The 24,480-nt window shown below is 40.9% G+C and overlaps 1 protein-coding gene across 2 annotated transcripts in view; it reads right to left on the reverse strand.

Annotated features, from left to right (window-relative positions):
* The window catches only part of MCC (MCC regulator of Wnt signaling pathway), a 225,439-nt gene extending 201,325 nt beyond the window's left edge, over positions 1–24,114 (reverse strand). Inside the window, exons 1-2 of one of the 2 annotated variants that reach the window (XM_075020639.1) lie at positions 23,710–24,114; positions 1,127–1,374 (exon numbers count right to left, since the gene is read on the reverse strand). In XM_075020639.1, the coding sequence (XP_074876740.1) occupies positions 1,127–1,374; positions 23,710–23,846 (385 nt within the window). In that variant the 5' untranslated portion in view covers positions 23,847–24,114. The remainder of the gene's footprint in view (positions 1–1,126; positions 1,375–23,709) is intronic. The other variant, XM_075020640.1, reaches the window with a different exon arrangement.
* Positions 24,115–24,480: the final 366 nt, after the last annotated feature.

Raw genomic sequence — 24,480 nt, forward strand, 5'->3', positions numbered from 1 at the left:
TCTGACAACAGGTCAGTTCCATGAGGAACCAGAACATGGACAAGCAAGCTCTTGAGGAAGATGCATGAAGTATATTTGACTGTAAAAAAATATTCCTAACTTAATTTAGGACACATGCAAAGAAAGACTGTTGGGATGACTAATGAAGGCTCTTTCATTAAAAAAAGTATTTAAAAAAAATCTAGGCTCATGTAGTCTAAATGAAAGGTTGAGGGGACACAGCTCTAAATACAATCAGAGGCTGATGGCTGCCTTCTGAAGCATGGATGTAGGTCAATTCCAGATCATGGGCCAGCAGTCATGTTTAGCTAGTATGCAGCTGCTCTAGGGAGCTAAAGCATTGACAACATCCCCAGCTTTTTCCATAGTACCTTGCATTTTAGGAATTTTGACCACAGAAGTTGTGTCCTCTGCTCTCTTGCATCTGCTACAGGGTGAAAGGAAGCATTCTGTAGGTGCTAACATTTCTGATCTAATGCCGATTGATCACAGTGCTATCAAGGACTGGACTCAATGACACAGACATTCCCTCCCTACATCCCATGTTCCTGTAGATGGCATAGCAAGGTTGTTTGGGTTTGGGGTTTTTTTTTCTGGGTGGAGGGAGGGCAAAAGGAAAGGAGAATTTTTGTATTCTCTAAATCACAAGGCACTTCCAGCACTCAAGATCCTGGACTAAGTGGAATGATTTTTAAAGCATCCAAGAAACATCCATATTCCTACAGTATATCACATCTGAAAGACAAAAGACTAAGGTTATCTCTCTCCTCATTTTTAGTATTTCTACCTAACTACCTGTCTGGGCTTTAGAGGCAACAAAGAGCTCACTGGATCTTCAGCCACCAGCTGAGCTCTGCAGATCTTGTCCTTTCAAGAAAAATAGTTGTCTTGTGCAACTTTTCGAAGAGGTTTTTCAAAGAGGATGTTCTGCACACATTCTAGTCTCCATACCGATGACCAGACTGCATCAGTTACAACAGCACTCTAATATACGAAAAAATTATGCCACAGCATATTCACAAAGCCCTTTAGGGGAAATCCTGATGCCAGTAAAATTGGTAACAAAACCCCTGGAATTTATCCTTCGTTAAATTACATCAACAGGATATTTAAAAGTCATACCTACCTAAACTGTTATTGCTGCTAGTTGGCCAGGAAGCTATCCTATCCCTTAACTTTTTCTTTTTACAAGAGTCATCCGATTTCACAGAAAGCTCCACTTCCTCCTTCCTGATTTCTCGTACCAGTTCCATGCGGCACTGACTAAAATCCTGGAAGGAAATTTTTCCATTTTCATCTGCTCCCAGCTGGTGCATGATCTCTGCGACAGACTCCTCCATATTCAGCTGGCGGCACACCATCAGCAAGTCATTCCTAAGGATATTTTTAGAGGGAAAATGGGGGCAGGGAAAGGATGGAAGTGGAAGAAGGATTGGAGAATTGGGAACAGAGAAGAAAAAAACAACAATTTAGTTTAGAAGAAAAGGAATACTAGCTCTGTCTAATCTGGAAATGCATTAATGCACAGACATTTAAAACCAATAAGCCAACTATTATTTTTGTTAATTCAACAAAGGAACTATGAGGTTGGCAAGAAATTACAACACAGAAAGACTATGGAAAAGAAGGGAACATTTTTCTTTAAGTGTTAACCTCTATTTTCATGCCATTATTAACACTTCTACTAGCAGAGATGGACACAAGGGAGAGCTGAATCCTGCTGTTGATCTTCACAGTATCGTCTAAAAAGCTGACATAATAAGAATTCAAATAATTCTCTTCTGACTAGATCAATGGCTGCTTAAATTTCCATTTTACTCAGGACAGGACAAGGAAATTTCTTTTGCCACTGAACAGCAGTAAGCTAAAGAGGAAAAACATATAAAAGACAAAGAAAACAGCAGAAAAGTGAAATAATATTTTGATTGACTGGCTTCAAGCCTATCTCCAAACATTCTGACTACAAAACTCTCTTAAGAAGCTTGCTTGGTCCAATTGTTTAATGAAACTCAAAAAAGGGGGAGGAGGGCAGTACTATCAAAAATACTCTGGCACCGACTACAGGTGGCCAAGACAGCTGCAACCAAATCGATATGGAAAATACTTAAAGCATCTGATAAAATTTACAAGTTTATACAATGTGCTTTTTGGAGAGATGCATGCAAATGACCCTAAACATACCATCCAGGCAAAAAAAGGTCAGGAACACTATAACCAATGCCATTTTCTATTTTGTGTGAAGACAAGAACTTCAAGAACATACCTTAGGCTTAATTTGGGGTAGAAAACTAGTCTCAGGAGAAAATATTCTGAGGGGTCGTTCCCCACCACTGCCTTTTTTCTTTTTCAAAACTGAGGTAAGATTAAGTATTTTGAAAGAATTCTCAACAGTAGCAGTTGGTAAAAAAAAAAAATTAAAAAAAATCATGAATAAGAAGTTGATAACTAAATAAAGCAAGCTGAATAACCATTAACAAGTCTACTTGGGGAACAACAAGAAAGAAGGTATTGGATGTTAATAGGATATGAATGTAAGTGGACTATTAGACAAGCACCTGATATTCTCCAACAGTGGCAGATGTGCAGCTCAGTGAAATTCCTCAGTCACTTGTTTCATCAGAGACTAATGCCCTCAGAAAAGGGAGGGGTTTTTTTAAGATATTGTCATACTGTCTTTTTTCAAAATGTAAACCACTAAAAAAACCCCTGCTGTTCTTAGGCAAACACAACTCTGCAACTGTAAACCCAGACCAAATAATCTTCCTGAGAGAGCAGAGAAAGCACCTCTGCTCCTTTCCAGGTGCTTATAGTTTTAATAAACGGCAGGAGACAAAGTTGATAGACTCAGGCCTGCCTTGTTCTGCTGCTGCTCAGAGAGTCTCAGCCACCAAAAAAAGGGAAAGCCAAAAGACCCTCTTTCATCCTCTTTTCTTCCTGTTCCTGTACCACCTAGCCCCATCTCACTTCAGGGAGGAAGAGGCATGGGGAAAGAGAAGGAAACAAAATCTTGAAAAAACTTCTCCAGCAACTAAAGGATGACAGATACATATTTGTCAAATCACAACTAATCACTTTCTAAATAAAATGTGGGTAACCCCATTCAGTCAGATCTGAAGCAACAGCTGCCCTACACTATCAAAATCTTCTTGGTGCCCCATTTTCTCCAATTTCAAATGTTTAAAAAAATTACCACTACTTTGCCACTCTCACACTTCACTGTTTCTTTCCTGCCCTCCTTTTCTTAAATACTTTCTGAGTTGGATTGTGTAATACTACCACACTGATTCATACCACAAATAGTATGAATGTCATGGCTTCTTTTAAGTGTTGCTTATTTTTATGTTGTACAAAACCCTTCTGTAGGAGGAAGGTAAAGGAGATGTGTAATAAGGTTAGTATTATGTGAACTATTAGCATATTTAGTGGTGTTATTATTTCATTACTAATATCTGAACATCATTCAGAAGGTTTCTGTGAAAATATGATACAGTGAAATATCCAGAGCTCTTGCACTAGCAGTTTCACTAAAGTAATTTATTATCACAGTCAAGGCCCATCTATTCTACGTAAAGAAGCTGTACATTGGGTGGAGCTTCTTAAGTCTGTTCCACACAGGAATTCCAGAGCTGCCCCAACAGAATTCTTGGCAGAGGTGTTTACAGTAAAACTCAAGGGTAATAATAATTATATTATGACCATATATTCTAGCAATAAATAAATAAATAAAATAAACTCTCCGCTTATGACAAGAAACAAATTAATTGTAAGAGAATTAAACTACATTGCATAGGCCAAATATAAGTGATTGATATTTGCAGTTAAAATTTTGGTCAAAGTTTTGCTCTTAGCTTTGAATCTGGTCAATGACAAAATAACTAATCTTAGCATGGTTCAGTTCCCCATTTTAAAAAACTAAGACAAACCAATCTCACAAGGGTGTTGCAAAGAAAAATAAGGATGACAAAGCATTCAGATTTTCACAAGGGGTATGACAGACACAATTGAGCTATGTCTACACGTGTTCTCGGTACAGCACCACAGACTGAGGAGCTCAGTCTGCTCAGAGGAGTGCTAGTTTTGAAGTAAGTATCAGGAGGAGCAGTGCAGAGTGAATCTGCCAGGGGCTTCCAGGACAGCGGTCCGTTGCCCTGGGCTCAGAGGAGCAGTTTCCCCACACTGGGCTGGTAGGAGGCTGCGGCACTGGCCTTACACAGCCCTGTCTGCGACAGCTGTAGGCTCCATCTCAGCACAGCCCATGAAGGACATCTACAAATCAGTATCCGGTTCCCGACAGTCAAAAAGTGCTAAGCTTTCTCTCCTGTTACGCGAATATGAGCTGAATACAAGTTGTAGCACCTGCAGCCCAAGGACATTGCCTGAAGGAACCTATAGAAGCAGGAGAAACGAGGTAATATATTACAAAAAACAAGAAATCGGAGACTGCTTGAGTACCTGAGGACTACTAGCACTACTGAAAATAGGTTTCATTTACTTGGAGTGCATCATGCAATCTGAAATTACAAGAGTTTTTCACCTCTCCAACTACAAACATTATCAAAAGCATTTTTATTTTTAAGTAAAGACAAACATTTTCATTTTAAATTCTACAAACATTCCCACGTAGATCTGCAGGAGTTTCTCCATGTAAATATCTACATGTTGAGAAGCACAACTAATTGGAACTTCTAGTTGCTTTAAAAGAAAATTGTCTCAAAAGCATTCTGAAATGTAATACAAAAAACCAAAACCAAAACCAACCGAACTTGGTAGCGTAAAATTCTACAACCAGTGATTATGACACCAGAGGGTTCTGCTGCAGATATGGCCCTAGTGCTTAATAACAGAAGCAAAAAATCCTCTTTTTTTAAAATTAAAATAACATTATTTATAAAATAATCCAGCCACCTATTTTGATTCAACTTTAAAACCCGAGATGACTATAAAAGTCTCTCCTAAGACACCAGTTCAATACAGGCAGAGAGATGTACATAATTCCAGTACATCTGCTCTTAAACCTAAATGTTCTTTATTCTGTGGGAGTTAAATGACATTTTTCTACTAACTGCTACAAAACTTGGATCCATTTTTATGGTGACAGACACACAGGAGACCGCTGGGAACAGGAAGTCTCTATGTTAGAGAACCCACTCAACCCATCCAAACATATTTCAAATGAATTCTCACCTGTATTCAAAGGTAGGAATTTTTCAGAGCCCAAGGTTTGGGCATTTAAAGCTACTGGGATGCTCTGAAAATACCAGCTAACATGTAACATATGAACACCTGCCACCCTGTTACAGAACTGTTTTTATTAAACGCTGTTTTATGCAAATCAGGCTTGCTCACCTTAAGCTGATGAGCACCAGAAAAAAACAAACAACTAGAAGACACAGAATAGACAGAGTTTTCAAAGAAACACAGGATTAGAGTAGATAACATTTACAAGACTATTTAGGTTTATGAATACCGTAATCTATAATATTTTGAAATATTTAGAATGTTTTTACTCTTGGAAAGGCTTAATTTCACTTTTTACGCTGTTTTGCCCACGGCACACAACTGGAAATCAGAATCTAAACAGCCAGCTTTATTACTTCAATTGTAGTTAAAGTTTAGCTCTTCAGAAAACAAAGAAACCAAAACATAAACCACACAAAATCAAAACTGTAATACTTCACATAAAAAAACCCAACAACCAACCAACCTGGACTTTCCATAGTATCACCTTCTATTAACAGTCTCAATAGACTACATCCCAAACATGTAAAAAACTCTACATAAAAATACATATTAACTGATATCAGTGCAAGAATACAGGCCCTAAACCATTTTTCATTCCACAAATCAGAAAGATATGTTGGATTCAGCAAGTTTGCTACATAATACTAAAATCTTTCTCCAAAATACATAATCTGGAATATTTTTAGATTAAGGACCCCAGCACTAGGAATTTGCTTAAATAGAATCTTTTAATTTAACTTTGAATTAATTTCACTTTCATTGGAAAAACTAAAAAAAAAAAAAAAAGGTACCATGTACCAGGTTTTAAGGACATGTTGGCTAGCAGGTGAAGGATACCTAGATTTTGAAAACAGCCAGAAAGAAAGCTAAGGCAGCTGTAAAGCTGAACTTCTGCTGCCACAAGAAACTGTTGTTCTTTTAAGAGGAAAACATCAGGTCATTCTGTCACAACCTATTCTAATTATTTAGCCATCTACCTACCACACCAATCCTTCAAAGAATTGTTATACATTCCACCTTGTTAATTCCTACTAACATGATTTAAAAATACAGGATTTCTCTAACAATTAAAAAATTAGCTTAACTTATAACTCGATATAAATTTGAAACATTTAGAATTTCTCACCCAAGAGAAATTAAATCTAGAAATACTGTCATATGTACTGCATGCTATAATAATATTGGGCAGTTAACATATAAATCAAGCATATACATGCATAGTCTAAAAATTACAACATAAAAGTGTTTGGGGGTTGGGTTTTTGTGGTTTTTTTTTTTGTTTTGTTGGTTGGTTGGATTGGGTTTGTTTTGTTGGGTTTTTTTAATAAATGAAAGATCAAACTTAAAATGAGTGAAACTTCTATTAGACAACAAAACAGTAACACAGTCTTTTTCCTTCCTACAACAGCCATACTCCCTGCTGTACTCATTTTTACCTTCTGATTATTGCTCTGGTAAGCATGAGGAACTACCTAGGTAAGCCTACATGCACGCTGCACAATACCTGCAAGAGGTTGGCTCTGAGACTGAACAGAACCAGTGGAGTAATTTTCATGTTCTTTCTCCATCTTATGTTCTACCAAATTCATAAAGGAAGTCTGGTAAGGATGGTTCTACAGCCACTACATAACACCAAGAGCAACTATATATTTACTTAGAACTATTTAAGTTTTCAGCTACTAAAAAGATACAGTCATTTTGCTGGGAAACATTTAATCTTTGCTTATGCAACTTGCAGTCTAGGTGCACAAATACCTTTGAAGAAGGAAAGTCAAAATTAAAGATGCACCCAAGTTCCCTAGAGGCGAGTAGAGTAAGTAAACAAACAACGTAAGACAACCTGTTCCACGCAGTTCTGTTGAGAGTCACTTCTAGACCAATACTGCACATAAACAGTGACCTGTTTGAAACATTAATTTAAAAAGGACTAGCCTGGAAATGCCTGTCTAACGGAGCACTCTGTAGCATCCCCAGAAAATGAAGCAGTAAGAAGTTGCCGATATAGAATATATACCAGAATCACTTGAGTTAGATCACTTTTATCCCCAGTAGGAGCATGTTTAATTTAGTTCCCTGGCATAGCCACCAACCTCCAGAGCACTCACTGCCAGACCCTGACCCAACTGCTGTGTTTCTGGGCCTCACACCGTGCCCCATCTGCTCTGACTCTCACAGCAAGTCAACCCCCTGACTGCTTAAATCATGGAATTACACCAGTTCCCTAACTGACTTTTCTAAGAACAACTCCAGGCAAACAATCCTGGCAATGATCTCCGAATTGTTTTTTTCTCAAACAACTCACATTTGCTACTCATGCCAAAAGAGTACTTTTCTAAAATACCCAATTTTGCTTTCTTGTTAAGAAGCTGTGGACCCTCACAAAAGAGAAGAAGAGAAATCCAGTCTGAATGAAAGCTGCCACATCACAGAAAATGCTAACAGAAGTCCCTCCCTGCAGCTGAACGTTCTCCAGACTTCTGTCTGGGATTCAACTACATGGCCTCTGCAGGCTTCAGCTGGTATCACTGCCTTCATGGAGCTTGGAGACAAGCAAGTAAGACCAAGATGGAATTCCACATACCTTAAGCACACCCTCCTCCAGGAATTTCACTGTGTGGGATTTGGCCTAGCAAAAGCAACGACAGCCTAAATTCGTAAGACATGTCTTGCATGAAGAATTCTAAAGCTGCTCTTACTTGGGACAGCCCATAAAAGCGGGATGCAACCAAAACATAGACACACTTTTTGCCTCTGTTTCTTCACCAGTCTTTGATTAGACCAGGGTGAAATAAATCCTCCAAGAAGTACCTCACTTCTTCCTGCCAACCAAAGATTTCCTGCAAATCACCAATCTTATCTGCCCTGTACTCAGCTTCCCTCCCAATGAGAAGTAGCTTTCTCCTCTGACATTCTATCTTTCTAGTCCTTTTTCCTGCCCATCATTCTGGCTTCCCAAAGCAGTCTGTCTACAGGTTCCTTTGCTCTGTTTTCTACTTCTCCATACAAACAAGCAAGAATGTGCGATACGGTAGGTCAGCTTGTTGCTGTCAAAAGCAACAATTCCACTCTCCCACCCGTCTCCCCACATTTTCCTCCACCAGGGCTGTCTCAGCAGGCAGTTAAACCAGCACAAAACTGATCATAGTAAAGGGAATAGTTTTTGTTTACTCAGCTCCGCACACGAGTTCGCTACAGAGTAAGATAAGCCAGCACTAGGCCAATAACAGCACCATTCCCTTTGGAGGCAAACTAGCCTCTGGTTTATCATTAGACAGCTGGCTCATTTTCTTCACTTTCTGTAACTCACCGTCCTACCAGGACAGGCAATCACATCTTCACCTTTGTAACACAGGACCTATGGCAACTCTCTTACATGTGGAGACCTTCAACTGACAGAGCAATTCCATCAGATTGACCAATACTAAAACTTCACATGAATTTATCCACCAACAAACCTTATTAAAAAAAGCTGTCCTCCAGCTCGCTTGTTTTATTGGCCATCAGTGAAAAAAACTTTGGATAAGAGCTTATCATCTTATTCTTACAACTTGAAATAAGTACAAATGTACAGCTGATAGACTATATCATCACACAAAGACTACACGGCGCAATACTTCATTTAAAGTTTTGGGAGGAAAGTTGAGAAAACAGCCAGCAACAACTGCAAAACAAAGTACAGGTAGGTTTCCACTGAGCTCAATCTTCAGTCAGAACTTCCAGAAGGCTCACAGAGTAACTGACACCTTGTGCTCAGAGTAGAGGATCACCTCTATCAGAATTTTAGATGGGGAAAGAAATGGCTAGATAGCATGCCCTAAGCACCACATGGAACAGGTTGTACAAAATGCTTATTCTCCATCTGTACCAACAGGAGTAACTCACTACAATTCCAAATCCATCTGATATACCCAGAATGCATAAGCAACAGAAAACGTATATTAGAGAAGCCCTCTGTATTACACTATGGTCTCTGGCAAACGAATCACCTCGAGGTAAGCAACCAAACAGAGAGATCACTTTTGAAGGTTACCAGACTAGAAGACTATGTCCACTGCTCCATCTGTAAAACATGATTAAAACAATGTCCTCACCTACATGTGGTGCCGGAAGGAGAATTTAAGTAGTTTTGCATTCCATCTAAGGCCTGATACATGTTTTGACTCTACAAAACAGAAAAACAATGCCGGAATTTTTGCTAACAGATATAGCAGTCTGGAAGACTAGGAAAGGAGACGATCATCTATATTAGTTCTTACTTAGCATTTTTTTCTGAAGTACTGATTTCTAGAACCAGCAGCGGTCACAAGAAGAAATTTCTGTTCCTCTAATCACTTCACACTCAGTAACATGAGACTTCATCACCTTTATCACAATCTCAACAGCTACCAGTTACCACAGACCGTTTCATGTACAAATACTTTAACAGGTTTTTTTTGATTCTCCAATTCCCTCAATTGTTACTAAATTTGATGGTTTAACAACACAGAAGCTATTACTATCTCAGGTGCAGATCATCCTGATAGACTCATTCAGCATTTCCATGTTGTCTTTTAAAAGATGAGGTAAAGCAAGACTGAAGTTACAGCTTCTGAAGTAACAATCCGGACAACTTCACAACAGCTGGAATTTTCCACCTACTACTACCTGGACAGCCCGAAGAAAGGACAAAGAATGAAGAACTACAAACTTACTGCAACAACACATCTGCCTGGCAGCTGTTGTTAGGGAAGAAGGCCCTCAGTTCTAATCTCTGTTTAGTAAGGTATATTCATTCTCATCCCTACTATTCATTCATAGAAAGACTGATAAATTGATGTGTAAACAATTAATTTCTTACATGTGTATTTGGAATAGTCAATACATTGTTTAACAAAATAAATTTTGTTTCAAGAGTGTTCTTTTTGTTTTTATTCCCTAGTACTAGTGAACCTAGTAGTATTCATCTACACTTTCAAACCACTTTCTAAATGAATGTAAAAGATATGCAGTAACACCCACATTGCTATTCTTTTTTTATGTGAAGTTCCATTTCCTTTTTACTATCCCAATATCTCTCTTTTTCTGTGTATCAAATATATTGTCAGCACAAGGCAAAAGTTGTAAAGGAGGCATCTGCAACTAAGCAGATGTTTTTGACAAGTCATGAATAACGTGAGGCGGGATGGGATGCGGAATAGGCACATTAGCTGGACACACTTGTTAAAATGCTGAGCAGCAACACTGTTGATATTGGGATTTGAAAACTCACACTGAGGCTTCAGCTTTAACATCTCATTGTGATCAGGAAGGGAATTCACACAAATGTTTTTTCATGCTACATGAAGACTCGGGAAAACATAAGAACATTGGTTGCCATTTGCTAGTTATAGGATATTTATTTTTCTATTTTTTCACCCAAACATGAGGGAATCAAAGCAAAATGTAAATGTAAAATTGAAAGCAGAATCCCACAAGGAGATATTTATTCCACAGCTACTGGGTTCTGCATATTTGGAGTCTATATGGCACTATATGGAGTCTTGCACATTTGCCTGATGATCCCACAAGCACAAGAGATGAATTGCAAAACTCAGCAAATAACCTCTTAAACAGCGGAAGACAGGCAATTAAGTTCTAACAGTAGAGAAAACACATTTGACTCAAAAAAACAAGACAAGAAAAGTGCTGCAGAAGTAAACAAGGTGGCCGTGTTTGCAGGGAGAAATTAGCCCATATAAGGAAGTAGACAGAATAGCCTAGTGTACCACTGACCATGTTGTGCCAGCATTTTTAAAGTACAGAAATTATTAACCTCTGCACTAGGAGCACAATATTGCTTCAAACTGTTCTAAAGAAAAACTACTCCTACGTTCTCAAATATGATCTATTCTCCCAACATGGCATAGTGAAAAGAATCAGGGTACACAGCTGCTGTTACAGGATCAAGGGAAAATAAGAGTCAGAGAAGCTTCAGGAGAAGAAAAAGGAGACATAATATTTTGGAGGGAAGAAGCTGGTAGGTGTCTGTTCTGGGAAATGAAAAGGTGAAGGAAAAGCAAGGAGATTTTAGCTGTGTTTTAAATCTAAAGAGGAGTAGTGCAGAACTCCATTCTCAAAATTGTATAGGTCAGCTAAACAAGCCGTATGTTATTAAAATGTCACTCCACAGAAATACAGCACATAACAAGACCATGGAAAGGACTGCAAAGGAAAATTATCCAACACTGTAACCAAGGACAGGGAAAAAAAAAATCTACTGGTGTCATCGCTGATGGATGGGTGTCTAAGCTGTTTTTAAGGCTGCCACAACCTCTGTTGGTGATCTGTCCTAGTGTTTCACTGTTCTCTCCTGCAAGTTTCCTAGTTTAAAACTTCCCAGCTGCAATTGAGAACATTACTTCAGAAAGGAAGTTAACAGCCTGTTTTCTGCAATCACAGGGGATAAGAAAAACAGTCATTACATATTTAATACCCATCATCAGATGTCCCACCTTCTTTTGAGTAAAGAACTCCAATTTCTGCATCTCTGATCATCTTCAGTAAGCTGCTCTCATCTCTCTCCAACTGATCCACCAATCTCATGAATGACAGCATGCAAAACTAGACACCAGCTTCAAGCATAACTGAAAAGAGTAGAAAAGTTGAAAGCAGATGTCCTGTCTTATAATAGCATGATACTGTTGATTCAGCTTTAACTTGAGACCTACTATAAATCTCAGAGGATTTTCTTCAATCACACATCCTGTATTTTTACCACCAAATGTGCTATGGTGTACTTGTCCCTACTTTATCTCTCTTGATTTTTTTAAAGCCCTATCTCTAATTTGTCAACACCAATTTTGACTCCGATCTTAACCCCCACCATGTCTTCAATCTTCCTTAGCTTGGTGTCATCTCAAATTTAAGAAAGTTTACTCATTATCATGTCATCCAGATCATTAATCCTTAACAGTACTGATCTGGCCCAGGCCATCCTTCCAATTTCAATTTGATGCAGTCTTTTATTTGTAAAACAAACTATTGGTATCTAATGATCTCCAAGTACAGCTTGAAAAAACCCTAAATCAAACTCTCTCGCTCACTCTGTTTCTCTGGCTTGCCTACAGGCATCATAAAACATCAAAAGCCTTAACAAAAAGACAAGACAGAAGGCATCTATTGTTTCACTTCCACCACTATCTGCTCTTACTAGACTTGAGAAAGATCAAATGGGTTTGACACAACTTTTTCATAACAAATCCATATTCAGTCAGTCAGTCAGTTATAGGCTGTCTGCACACTGATCTCCATCTCACCACAATTTTGAAGAAAAGAAGCATATTTTACTTTTCCCCACTTTCTGGTACTCCTATCTCAGGAAAAAAAAAAAAACCTGCAGAATAGTTCTGAGGCTGCCTTTAAGAATCTTACATCAAGATTTTCAAGTACAACTAACTGAAACAAATCCAAGGACTCTCTAACTTCCTTCTTGCCACTTCCTTCCAAAGTATTTCTTACCAGTCCTATTTGCAGGGACCAACTCACTATATTTGACATTTTCAGTGTCAGAAACAAAAAAAGAGGAAACACCGCCTGCGTCTCAGCATCAGCCATCAACAGCTCACTGGCTCCCTCTCTTGGGTAACGTTTCCCTGGTTTTCCTGTTGCCGTTCCCACACTCCGGGAGACTTTTCTGTTACCCTTGAAACACCTCGCTAGTTTCGTTTTCCGCCCCGCACGTTCGGATGCCTGTTCTGTCAGTCCGCAATCGACTTGCAACCTGACCCAGCAGCAGCAGGAGAAAGACAAGGGTCAACAGCCAAGCAGCCCCCAAACCCTGTGTGCTTTCAACCAGCTGAGCTTTTCCTTCACAGCTCTGCCCTGGCACTCTTCCAGGCGCGCAGCCCGCACCACCGCTCCTCCTTCTGGGAAAGCGGGGGGAAGGTCCCTTCGAGGGTCAGCGCCTCCCACCACGGGGTGCGGGTCTCACCCCCATGTCATACCACATACGGACACGACTGCCTGCCCGTCTGTCGCAGGAACTCCCAGCACAGAAATGCGTGTTTTACAGACGGCACAACAAATGCACATTCTACTCCCGAGACGTAACTGAAGAGGCGTACTCTGAACATCTACGCCAAGCTGTTCACACAAACTGCATCTCGCGACCTGTGAGAACAGTCTGTCCATTTTTGGCTAAGGCTGTCATCTCGGGAGACAGAACTGCTGCAGGCAAACAAAGGTCCATTTATCAATGGAGAAGCAGAGCTTGTCAACAGAATCTCTGCCATTCTGTGCTTTCCTTTGTGCTGCTTACTAGTTTCAAATTTTGCTAAAACACAGTATCAATTCAGCCTACAGACTCTACCACAGGGTAGGGAACTACCAGGAGCACAGTTTTCGTTCAGAGGTAGTCTGGTCTTTGTTACCTAACTTATCCTTCAAAATTACAGAAGGGATTTCATTGAATAACTGCTAATACTACATAGACACTGTTTTATTCTATTAAATATAAGAAAGTACTGTTGCAGAAAAAACTCTCAGAAGAAAGGAGATGCTAAATGTCCTGATTACAATTCATTATTACAGCTCATTCTATGTTAATTAACATAAAAGGTCGTGAGTGCAAACAGTCACTATGCCAGGATGAGTTCCACATATGCACTATTTATTCTAAAAGATGCCTGTGGACATTCACGGTAAAAATAAGGTGGATCTGAAAAGCCACGGATCCACAGTGTAACGATTTTTCTCCAGAAGCCATTTGAAGCCCATCCTTTGGACAGCACACAACTAGGCACAACACTAGCCTTACTAATCTCTTTCATTTACCAGCTGAGATACCAAGAGTCTAAATAAAACCTCTGCTGTAGTTTTATACCTTTTAAAACAATGCCGGTTTTATGGTCATGAATTAACTTTTAGAGATGTTTCTTAGTTCAGGGCATTTGGAGTGAACCGTGTTTAAAAATCAAGCAGACATAACCAGAGGCATCACAACTAAATCCCAAACTCAAGTTTCTTAGCCCTGTCTTGTGCCAACACTAAAAGTCACACAGTCATAACATGAGTCAGAGCCATGAACTGACCATGCTGGAAAGAAATATTTCTTACTGGGCTGGTTATCAGCCAGGGCAGTTCTTTCACTGAATAAATTCTAGTGCAGACAGAGCAAAACTTCAGGACCGCGCACAGTGGAACAACTCATTTGGCAGCGTAGTTTGACTTCAAAAAAACTATGAAACTTCCACTTACCTTACCCAGTTCATTTTCTAAGAAGCGCAGGCGCCTAGCTTAGGGCTGCATATCTGCAAGAAAGGCCAGGTGCCCAAGCATCTTGTGAGGCTCCTTGCTCCCCAACAAAACATGCATGACCTGTTGCTTGAATTGATTTCAGACACTAACTACCCCACCCCAGCAATCTATGGAAAAAAAAATATTTTTTTAATTGTTTTAGAATCCATCCACAATGGCCAGCAAAATACTTGCACATGGCATCCTCAAACTGGACAAACAATGGGAGACAAAGACATACAAGGAATTAACCACCCACTGGCAGAACTCTTCTTTCATCTAAGTGCCTCCCAAAGGAGGCAACCCATCCATTAATTTCAAACTATAGGTTTTGGCAAATTAATTCTGAAAACATCTAGAAAGTTGCCTCTTAGAAACATGAGCTAATGAACAGTGGTTAGGGAAGATGCTTACTGCCTTGTCTGCCATAAGCAGAAGATGTAATCACAGACAAATGAGACAAATTCAAATTTTTACTGTAGTATGCTAGAACAGCCACCAGTGGTTTCTATGTTATAAACCTAGGGCTATGGATTTGCCAGAAAGGCCAGGTATCAAAGCATCTTGTGAGGTCCTCCTGCTCCCTATCATCCTTGGGAGGAGAGTAACAGAGTATATTAGTGAAGTTAATCTTTCAGAACTGCCACCAAGAAACTCAAGAAAACACAAGGCAAAAAATCCCAGTTTAACAACTACCTCTTTTTTCCCCTCTAGTGACCAAAAGGGAAATTACTGACTTTAAAGAGAGGTTCAATTCTCTTACAGTAATAACCCAAATAACATGGTATTGGCAACAACCTCATTAAAAATTAGTAAAATTCAGTAAAAGTTAATAAAGCTAAGAAACAACTTCAGCACTTAAAAGATAACTGGATGGTAACTTTCCAAGGGATCAAAAAGTTTGAAAATTGTATTCTCAAGTGACTCACTGTTTGCTTAGTTTTTCAACATCACAATCTACCTGGACATCAGGCTCCCAAGAAAAAGAATAGAGTAACACCACGTAACAACAAGCCTGAGATATATACTTAAGTCACTTTTCCCAGATTACTAATGCCAATGAGGAAAGAAAAATGCAATAACCTGTATAAAACACATCAACTAACTTTAAAACATTAATAACTCCAGCTACAATGTTGTATTATACATACCCCTTGAAGGGTCTTATGTTTACATAAGAACTAAACAGCTAATTAAAAAATATGAAGATTTAAGTTATGAATATATTTCTCTGACTGTGTATTAGCTGTAACAAATACAGACTCTGAAATACATAAGCCTCTTACGAATGTTGATTCTTGGTATGTTTTCTGGACACAATATTTAACAAAGGGATACTTTTCATCCTAAACTAAGCATGCAGGGTGTCTCTCCGGCTTTTCATCTATATCTGTCCCTCTGTCTTCCCCCATAACTTGTTCCTTTTTTGGTTATGATGCCCTGAGCAAACCTACGGATGACAAAGACTAAAATCCCACAGAATTCTATACAACTGTGGAACTATTGACCAAGGCAAGTCCCAAGAGAAACAGAGAAAACAGATTACAATCATGTAAGAAAAAGCACAGTGCTTTCACTCACCATCTTATTTGGCATACAGCAAGTATTGTGCTGTATCCATATACAAGCACTCCTTCAGTTACATGGATCACAGACCCCTATGACAGCTTCCTAATGGAGATGGATGAAAAATAAAATTAAGTCTAGGAACAGAACCTGGGAGCTAAAACTGTTTTCAAGACACAGTCAAAAACTAGTGCAAGAACAAAGTCAGTTTTACCAAGGTTCAGGTATTTTTTTGCTGGAATTCGTAAAACTGAGCTGCGTGAAACTTTCAGGAGCTTCAAGAAAGCACAGAGCAAACAGTCCAGATCTCAACTGAAAATAAAATCTTGTACTGGGGTCTAACAACTTTTCTAACTCCATGGTAAGAACAGCCCAGCAATATGAAGAGCCAGACTGAACACAAGGACTAAGCAAATCCTCGTCCCCACCTTGGTGACATTTTGCAGACCACTTTTAAATGATGTTCCCTTGTTAGATGGCTGGATTGAAGCCAGAATTAGGACTGGGGTACAGTACAGGGTCCCAAGCAGTACAGGGACCAAACTGCTTTTGAAATCTGAAACCCCAGTACCTGCAAAACTAGCAGAATAGTATTACTTCTCTCACAAGTCTTCAAAGGCAGTTTTTTATTTCCACCTGTTCTGTTACAGAGTTGATCTTTTTTAAACCTCTTGCTTGTAGGATATATGGCTTTATCATTCCCTGGTCTGCTGACAGCTAAGCACTCACAGCAGCTTCTATGTGCACATTTTGCTCCTGATGCTGCTTCCAACCAGCACAGAATAGCCTGCAGGGACTAGAAAGTATCTACATGCAGAATACTAACTCATGCCCAAATTAAGTTTTCAGAGATCCTGACTGAATGTGTTTGCATGGGCTCATAAATGATCATCTTATGGGTAAACCCCATGTTTTACCACCACAGGGCTGCAGAACTACATGTACAGTATGTAAAACTTTATGCCCGCAAAAGAGCCTGATAAAATCTTTGACAAACCTGCCTGTGTATGATTGTACATTTACAGAGCTTAGTTTAATCTTAGCAGCAATTACTGAGTTAGAACAGTCTCCAGAAGGTTAGTAGTGTATATATGAACCAAATGATAGAAAAGCTCCTTGTCTGGATCTTTTTGCAAAGTCTATATATTGGGTTTATTTCAGAAGAGGCATCATTTTAACATTAAACTTGTAAATCCACATTATTACACCCATACAACTGCCTCTTCTCACCCTTCTCCAGTTGTCCTGAGAATATTTAATGAAAGGAAAACAATTTAATCACAGGAGAGCATAACCAGAAGTTAAAGAAAGAAAACATAGTGACAGGAAGAGCATGCTCATGTTTTTTTCCTATATGTTTTCTTGCGGCTACCACTGTCAAAACTGCTTTGGTAAGTACAGCCTTTGAGATAAAAGGCCTTTTTCTCTGTCAACAGAATTGTTTGCACTCTGCTTGACAACTCCAACCAACACTAGGAAATTATTAATTGCTAAACACAGAAATACACAGCAGAAAGGAGGAGTCTGAGAACCTCACGGCCATGCAGTAGGTATATTCTTTACATGGTTAAAGACCTTGGTGTATTGCAGTCAGGTCCCTTGGGAACAATGAAAGTTTCACCTCAACATCAACACAGCGCGCCTCTGCAGTCTGAAGAGTAACAGAAGAGAGAGGCTAGCAACCACACAAGGCCAAACCTCTGTCTTCTTTAATTCTAGTAAAAGTGTTAACAGTTACCCTAGTATAGAATTTGGAACTCTGTACCTATCCATTTATTTCTCAGCAAATATCTATGTTAAATACTATGCATTTGTTTCATTTACCTATTTTATTTACAGGAACTTTCACAAGTTCATCATCATTTACCCCACACCAGTAGCTTCTTCATGTCGTGTGTGTCCCCCCCATAACAATGTGCAGTGCAGTTCTGAGCTCATCATTTACTCTATGACATTCAGATCACTACCTCCAATTTATATATGAATTTTAAAACATATGATGCTTGGACAAGATCTGTGACAATGCCTTGTATGAACCTGATTTGTGGTTTCATATGGAGCTATATCCTAAAGTATACTGTATTCCCTCTGAACAGCTGCAAGGAGAATTAGATTACAGATTACAGCCTTAGGAAATATCTATATTCACCCCAAACACTTTGCAATCATTACTTATGTTTAAAGGGGAGAGTAAAAAAAGGAATAGCAAAAGATTGTTTTAGAAAAAAAGTAACTTCTACTTTTTAAACACAAAAAATCATGGACACTTTTGTCATTTCATAGTTCTATTTCTTATATGTTCCCTCCTGAAGAACATCACATCAAACTCATCAGGACAAATTCTATGCTACTATACTACAATCATTTAAAAGTTCGGCCCGTATTCAGGCAATAAAGAGTAAAACTGCTCCTATTTTACATACGGACCGTATCTTTTAAATAATTGAATTATTATTTTTATTCCAAAATTCTCTAGTTATTAGGCCACTCTCTATCCATTTATTTAAGAAGATTCCAAGGCTGTCAGTTTGGGCACTTACATTTCTCAGCAGTACTTATTCTACTTATAGAAAATGGCAAGAAAAGAAAAAAAAAAATATCAAGAATCCTGTAAATGGATCTAGTTCAACCAAGTTAATAAACGTATTTACACGAACGCTAGTTTGCAACCTGGATTATAGCAATAAATACTTTCAGTTTCTTCCATGGCTACAAAAACCCAGCTTATTTAATTACACACCAAAAATTGTAACTGGATGTCAGTGTGAATTACTAATCTGCTATGACACAGCATATGTTACCCAAGTAACAACAGCACAATAGCCAAGGCAGTAACTTGGCTGGTCACAGACAAGCCACATCGATTTTGCTCCTTTTATGTAATTGGTCCTTTTAAGCTTCAACAGGTATCTCTTTAAATATCAAGCACAGCAGTTCAAGCACATTAGCAAAAGCAACCACCTAAAAAAAAGTTCAATGGCAATGGCTGTGGTGGAGAGTAACAGAGAGCACAAAATCTCTTCCCTTATAAACACAATTAATAGATACATACTTTGTCTTCTTGAAAAGACTTTGTTCTTCTTTTGTAATAGCATGTGGCCAATAGATGCTGAAACACTGAGGGGGGGTGCCAAAATATACTCAGCAAGAAAGATGGGAACGCCCTTCTGCTGCAGCCCATTAAAAAGGGCTTGTCCTTGCAAAGGTTTCCAGTTCCAAAAGCTATGTAGCACTAACACCACTCAGATCAAATCCAGCAAGTTCATTTTAACCGCTTCTGTGAAGGGCTAGCAAAGGAGGTAGTCTTTCCACATGACCTTTTAACCGGCTGTACAAGCTCAATACAAAATCAGTAGGTTTATGGGTTTTTAAACATCTTACTCTACTTTCATCAGAGATTTTCTGCAAGGCATTGACCCCCCTGTAAAACAATCTGTGTACACAGGAGAAAATGTTTTCAAACTCTACAAACAGAACTTCGTTGCATTTTTCTCAATATCATGACAATTCTCCCTCTGAGTTAAACGCTAGCTTTACCTATCTACTTCATACCCCTAGAAATTACTTATCCTTGCTTAAAAATTAAAATCAGAAAACTAGCACATTTGTAAGCTAATAATGAAATTAATTTTTTTCTTCACCTATTATCTCCATAGCTCATAGCTTTGTTTTTTAAGCAAAAATATTTCCTGCAGATTCTAAGTTACCTTATTTAGACCTTGCAGTGTTAGAATAGAATCATCTGGAAACCCATTTAGTGACTTCTGTAGTAAAGACTAAATGTGTTATGTGGTAAATGGAACTTCAGTACAATCCACACATAATAAAGCTACGAGGCAATTAAATTTCTAAAGAAGACATTAATCTAGCCTGCCACCTGTAGAAAACCAGCATGCTCTCACTTTCCTCACTGACATCAACCAAGGCCACATGTCCTGACCTTCAAAAAAAAAAAAAAAAAAAGAAAGAAAAAGCTGCAGGTGCCATCCCCAAATGCACCAACCCTCTGAAGCTGAATATATTTTTAACTGTAACATCAGATTCTGAAGCTTTTCAAAGCAAACAGAATAAAAAGCAAAATAAATGAATGCAATTAGTGTTTTTTCAGTTAACAGCTTTTTGCTAGTAATAACACAGTCCAGCTACAGCTGCAAAAACAAAGTTCTGCTGTAAACAGTGTTTAAGGCTGCCTTTTGCTCCCAGCAAGGCTGATCCAGCTGATCTCAAGCATTCAGAATCCAACCTTAAATATGGACTACTTTGCAGCTGTTTCTTGGTTGTTTTTTTCTTTTGTAAAGTTACCTCTCATATCAGAAGAATGTCAAGCACTTTCAAGGTGTTAAAATAATTAAGTAACTAATGTTAATCCCAAAAGAAGCAAAAGCCATTTCAGTACAAACCAACACGTTAAAACTCTTGTGTTTTCTTAGTACTTTTGTCTTGCTAGATGTTGCAAAATTTCAATATGCACATGTCAAATGCAATGTTCAGAGACACAGGCTTAGCATTTCATATCCCATCATTCAGCTTCTGGGTTATAACCACCCACAGCACACATTTAATTATGGTTTATCATTTTGGTATCATCCTATTTAGAGCCTGAAAATTAATCAGTATCTCAGGTGAGAGCCTGAAAATTAATCAGTATCTCAGGACATGCTCCTCCTCTCCATCTGTGCCTTTACTTCCCTGCTATTATTTGAAGAGGTTTACAGTTTGATGCACAACAAAGCATTTCCACAGCTGAGACACCATGTTACTTCATTAGGAATGCAAATAGCTCATTTCCCCATGCAATATGAACTAAATAAACATGCATACAAAATGCCTGCCTTTGCTGCAAGAATAAAGATCTTCTCTTCCACAACAGCTCTGGAGTTGGAAAGAAATCTTACAAACCCCTGCATGTGTTACACAAACAAATGACTGACTAAGCTTCAGCCCTGCAAGCAGAAGAGAAGGGATACTCATTTTGAAAGATATGACAACTTATGCCAAGTAATAGCTGTAAAACTTGCAAATTTCAACCCCATTGCACTGAAAATAAATAAGTTCTGAAAAAGAGGCTCAAACCAATAAAAGGCTATAGCTAGTTCTAGTCCACAAGGAAGAAGCCAACTTTACTGGTTGCTGGCTTCTCAGTTTTCAGCTCTTCATACCAATGCCCATGCATTTATTGCAACATGTAACCTGCTGTAAAAGGTGCAATAAGGTGTAGAAGTCAGCCTACCATCTCCACGGGGGCTACAAGGAAGGCAACAAAGAAATTGTTGCCCTCAAGGACGAGCAAAGGAAAGTCCAAGGAAGCAGGGCAAGAGGGAACAGGAAAATCAAGCAACTGGCCTGTATGAAAAAAGAAAAAGCAGAAGCAAGACAAACAGTATGCACAGAAAGGCAAGACTAAGTTTAGTGTAAAATCAGATGTAACTTTTTTTGTCTTTATTTTAATTAATTACATTAAAAAAGATGCAATTACCTAAACACTAAGACTGTAAACACCACCACCACCTCCCCAGTTGCTATGCTTTTGACAGGGACACTCTGTGTCCATGAAACAGAAAGAGGTGTCTGTAAGACTACTGTGGTGCATACTATAGATACATCCAAGAACCACTGGGCAAGTCTGCTCCTGCATAGGCCACTGGCATAAAATAGATCACGAGGAAAACTGAGACACTACACAAAGCAAGGAATGCATTCCATTTACAAGACTGATTACCTAGGATAGTTAATGAAGTCAAGAAAAGTAAATGACTCCTTCTCATGTCAAAGATAATTTGTTAAACATTCATTCACTACTTTCTCACAAATATGGAAATCTAAGGGAAGACAGTAATTTCTAACACTGCTCTCTGATCAAGGCCACACCAGTTCGGCCTTGAAGGCACAACTCCCTTCTGAAGCAAGGTATTGGCAACCTTCAACAATGGACCCGCCATCTCCTGAAGGACTTTCAGCCACTATCCTCTGGGCTTTATTTCCATTTCCTCCTGAAATCCAGTGTCCCTCCTCAGACATGTCCTGGAGTTTTCAAAGCTTTCTGAATGTTGCTTGAACTACACTGTTGAAACATCTATTTTGAAACACACAGAATACAAATTTGGAACAAAACTTAGGCAATGTAGAGAAGTCAATCAGAAATGAGTGGCTTGTGTCATGGCAGCATCTCTCAACTGTCCATATGCAGCACTAAAATGTTAACATTCCCTCAGTAAGGTCTTTAAATTATAAATATACAGAAGTCTGTTGAGTTTACATTACAGAAAAGTATCGCAGTACAGGTCAGCAAGTGTGGTCTGAGGAGGCAGCGTACACGTTAAGTGAACATCCTAAGTGTTCAGACATCAGAATAATTTCCATGAAGACAGTAAACAAATGGAAAGAGAAGTGATCGTAGCACAGTGGTGGGAAAGCATACATTTTCAAAGTTTACATTTCAGAACCACAACTGTCAAAATAATCATTAGACTGGGGAAAAAAAAGAGAGTTCAGGGAGCTGTTTAGATAAGAAATATCATGACCCTTAAATTTTATTTTTAAAGTGACTGCCAGCTGTTACAGGTTTTCAGCAACTTGCTGGCTCCAAAGAGATGACAGTGGGGATTGAAGTTTACTTAGCCTTTTTGCAGGGTCATATTTTTAGGTTTCAGGTTAGATGACAGACTTCAAAATTCCCTCACTCCACTCGGCTCTCTAGAGGCACTTACTAACTGCAACTAGCATAGTTTTCATTTTGAAAACACAAGTTCCCACCACCTCTGGCAAATCTCGCCTTCAGAAGTTCACTGTTTTTTAAATTATGGTGTGAGAGCAGAGGACTAGCTCCAGATATACCCTTCCAACAAAACCCAGTCCTAACCAAAACACGCTGCCAGTATTTCCAGATGCACGGACATTTCATTACGGCTTATTTCCAACTAACCTACGGCAAACACGCAAGCTCACCACCTCCCCCACAAAACCCATCAGCCTGGGTCACATCCCGAAACTAACTGGGGACCAGTAGAAGAATTTCAATGAGACTAAAACAAGGATGTTGGTAAAAGCTTATTAAAAAACAACCCCAGATGACGACGTGGGAGCTCAGTCCGAAGTTTCTCTTCGATTACCTGTGACCAGCTTTGTTCGTTTACTTGCAAGAACCACCTGCCCAGTGCGTTAGCTGATAAAAGCCGCCCAGGTTAGATAGAAGGCGTGACCTGGCAGAAGCGCTCCCGGCGGTATCCCTCCGTTCCCTAAAAGCTCTCCCTGCTGAGGCGCGGCCAGAGCGCTGCTCTCAAACCCCTCGCCCCGGGAGCCGCGGCACCGGCTGGGGCTGGGGCCGGCGCTGGCCGGGCTGGGGCTGGCCGGGCCGGCGCTGGCCGGGCTGGGGCCGGCCGCGCCGTGCCACCGTCGGCAGCGGGCAAGGGAGAGGGGCGGTGCGGAATGTCCGCTCCCCGCGCTGCCAGCGGCACAAGCCGCGGGGCGAGGGCGGCCGCCCCGCCAGCGGCGCGGAGGGTCCGGCCTGGCGGCGGCGGGGGCTGCGCTCCGCCAACTACTCAAACTCGGCGAGAAGTTGAGGCGCCGCTCCACGGGCGGCCGGGGAGCGGGGGGAAAGGACGGGGCGGCTCCGCACCAGCGGCGCGAAGAACCTCCTCCCGCTGTCGCTACCTGCTGATGAAGCCATCCCCGTCGCCGTCGCAGGTCTGGAAGAGGCGCCTCATCCTCTCCTCCTCGCCCGTGCTGGATGTATCGCTGCTGCTACTCCCGGCGCTGCTCAGCGCCGCTACGGCGGCTGCCGCCATCATGCGCCCAGCTCCGGAGAAGGAGGAGGAGGCGGAGGCGGCGAGGCTGCCTCAGGCGCCCGGGGCTCCCGGTGCCGCCGCGCCTGCCGAGTGCGAGCGGCAGCACAATGCCGGCGCGGGGGCGGGGAGCCCCGGCCCCGCATCCACCTCCCGCCGAGCCCAGGCGCGGCCCCGCGGGGGCGGGCAGGGGGCCGGGGCGCCGCGGCCGGAGGCCGGAGTGGCCGGGCCGGGCCCCCGCAGCCCCGCCTCCCGCCTCGGCCGGCACCCTGCTGGAGCCGCGCTACCGCCGCCGGGCGCCGGGGCGTGGAGGGGGGAGAAGGCGGCGGCGGCGGCGGCTGCCCGCGCCCCCCCCTCCCCTCCCCTCGCCTCCAGCTCGGCCCGTCTTTCGGCCGGCCTCTCTCCCGGCGCCAGGAGCCACGGCGGCAGCGTGAGCGAGCGGCCCAGCCAAAGCGGGGCTGGCTGCCCTCGTCATTACGGTTGCGTGCCCCTTCGGGGAGAGTCCGGCCACCAGGTGCCGGGCGAACCTGGCGCGGCCCGGGGTCGCTGCTCTTTTCCTGTCACTGGGCGGGCCCAGCTCCCTGCTTCGGGAGCGCCGCGGCCTCGTTTGACTTCGGCTGGCCCGCGGGAGCCAAGCCTC

The sequence above is a fragment of the Buteo buteo genome, chromosome Z, assembly GCF_964188355.1.
Source record: "Buteo buteo chromosome Z, bButBut1.hap1.1, whole genome shotgun sequence".
Lineage (NCBI taxonomy): Eukaryota > Metazoa > Chordata > Aves > Accipitriformes > Accipitridae > Buteo > Buteo buteo.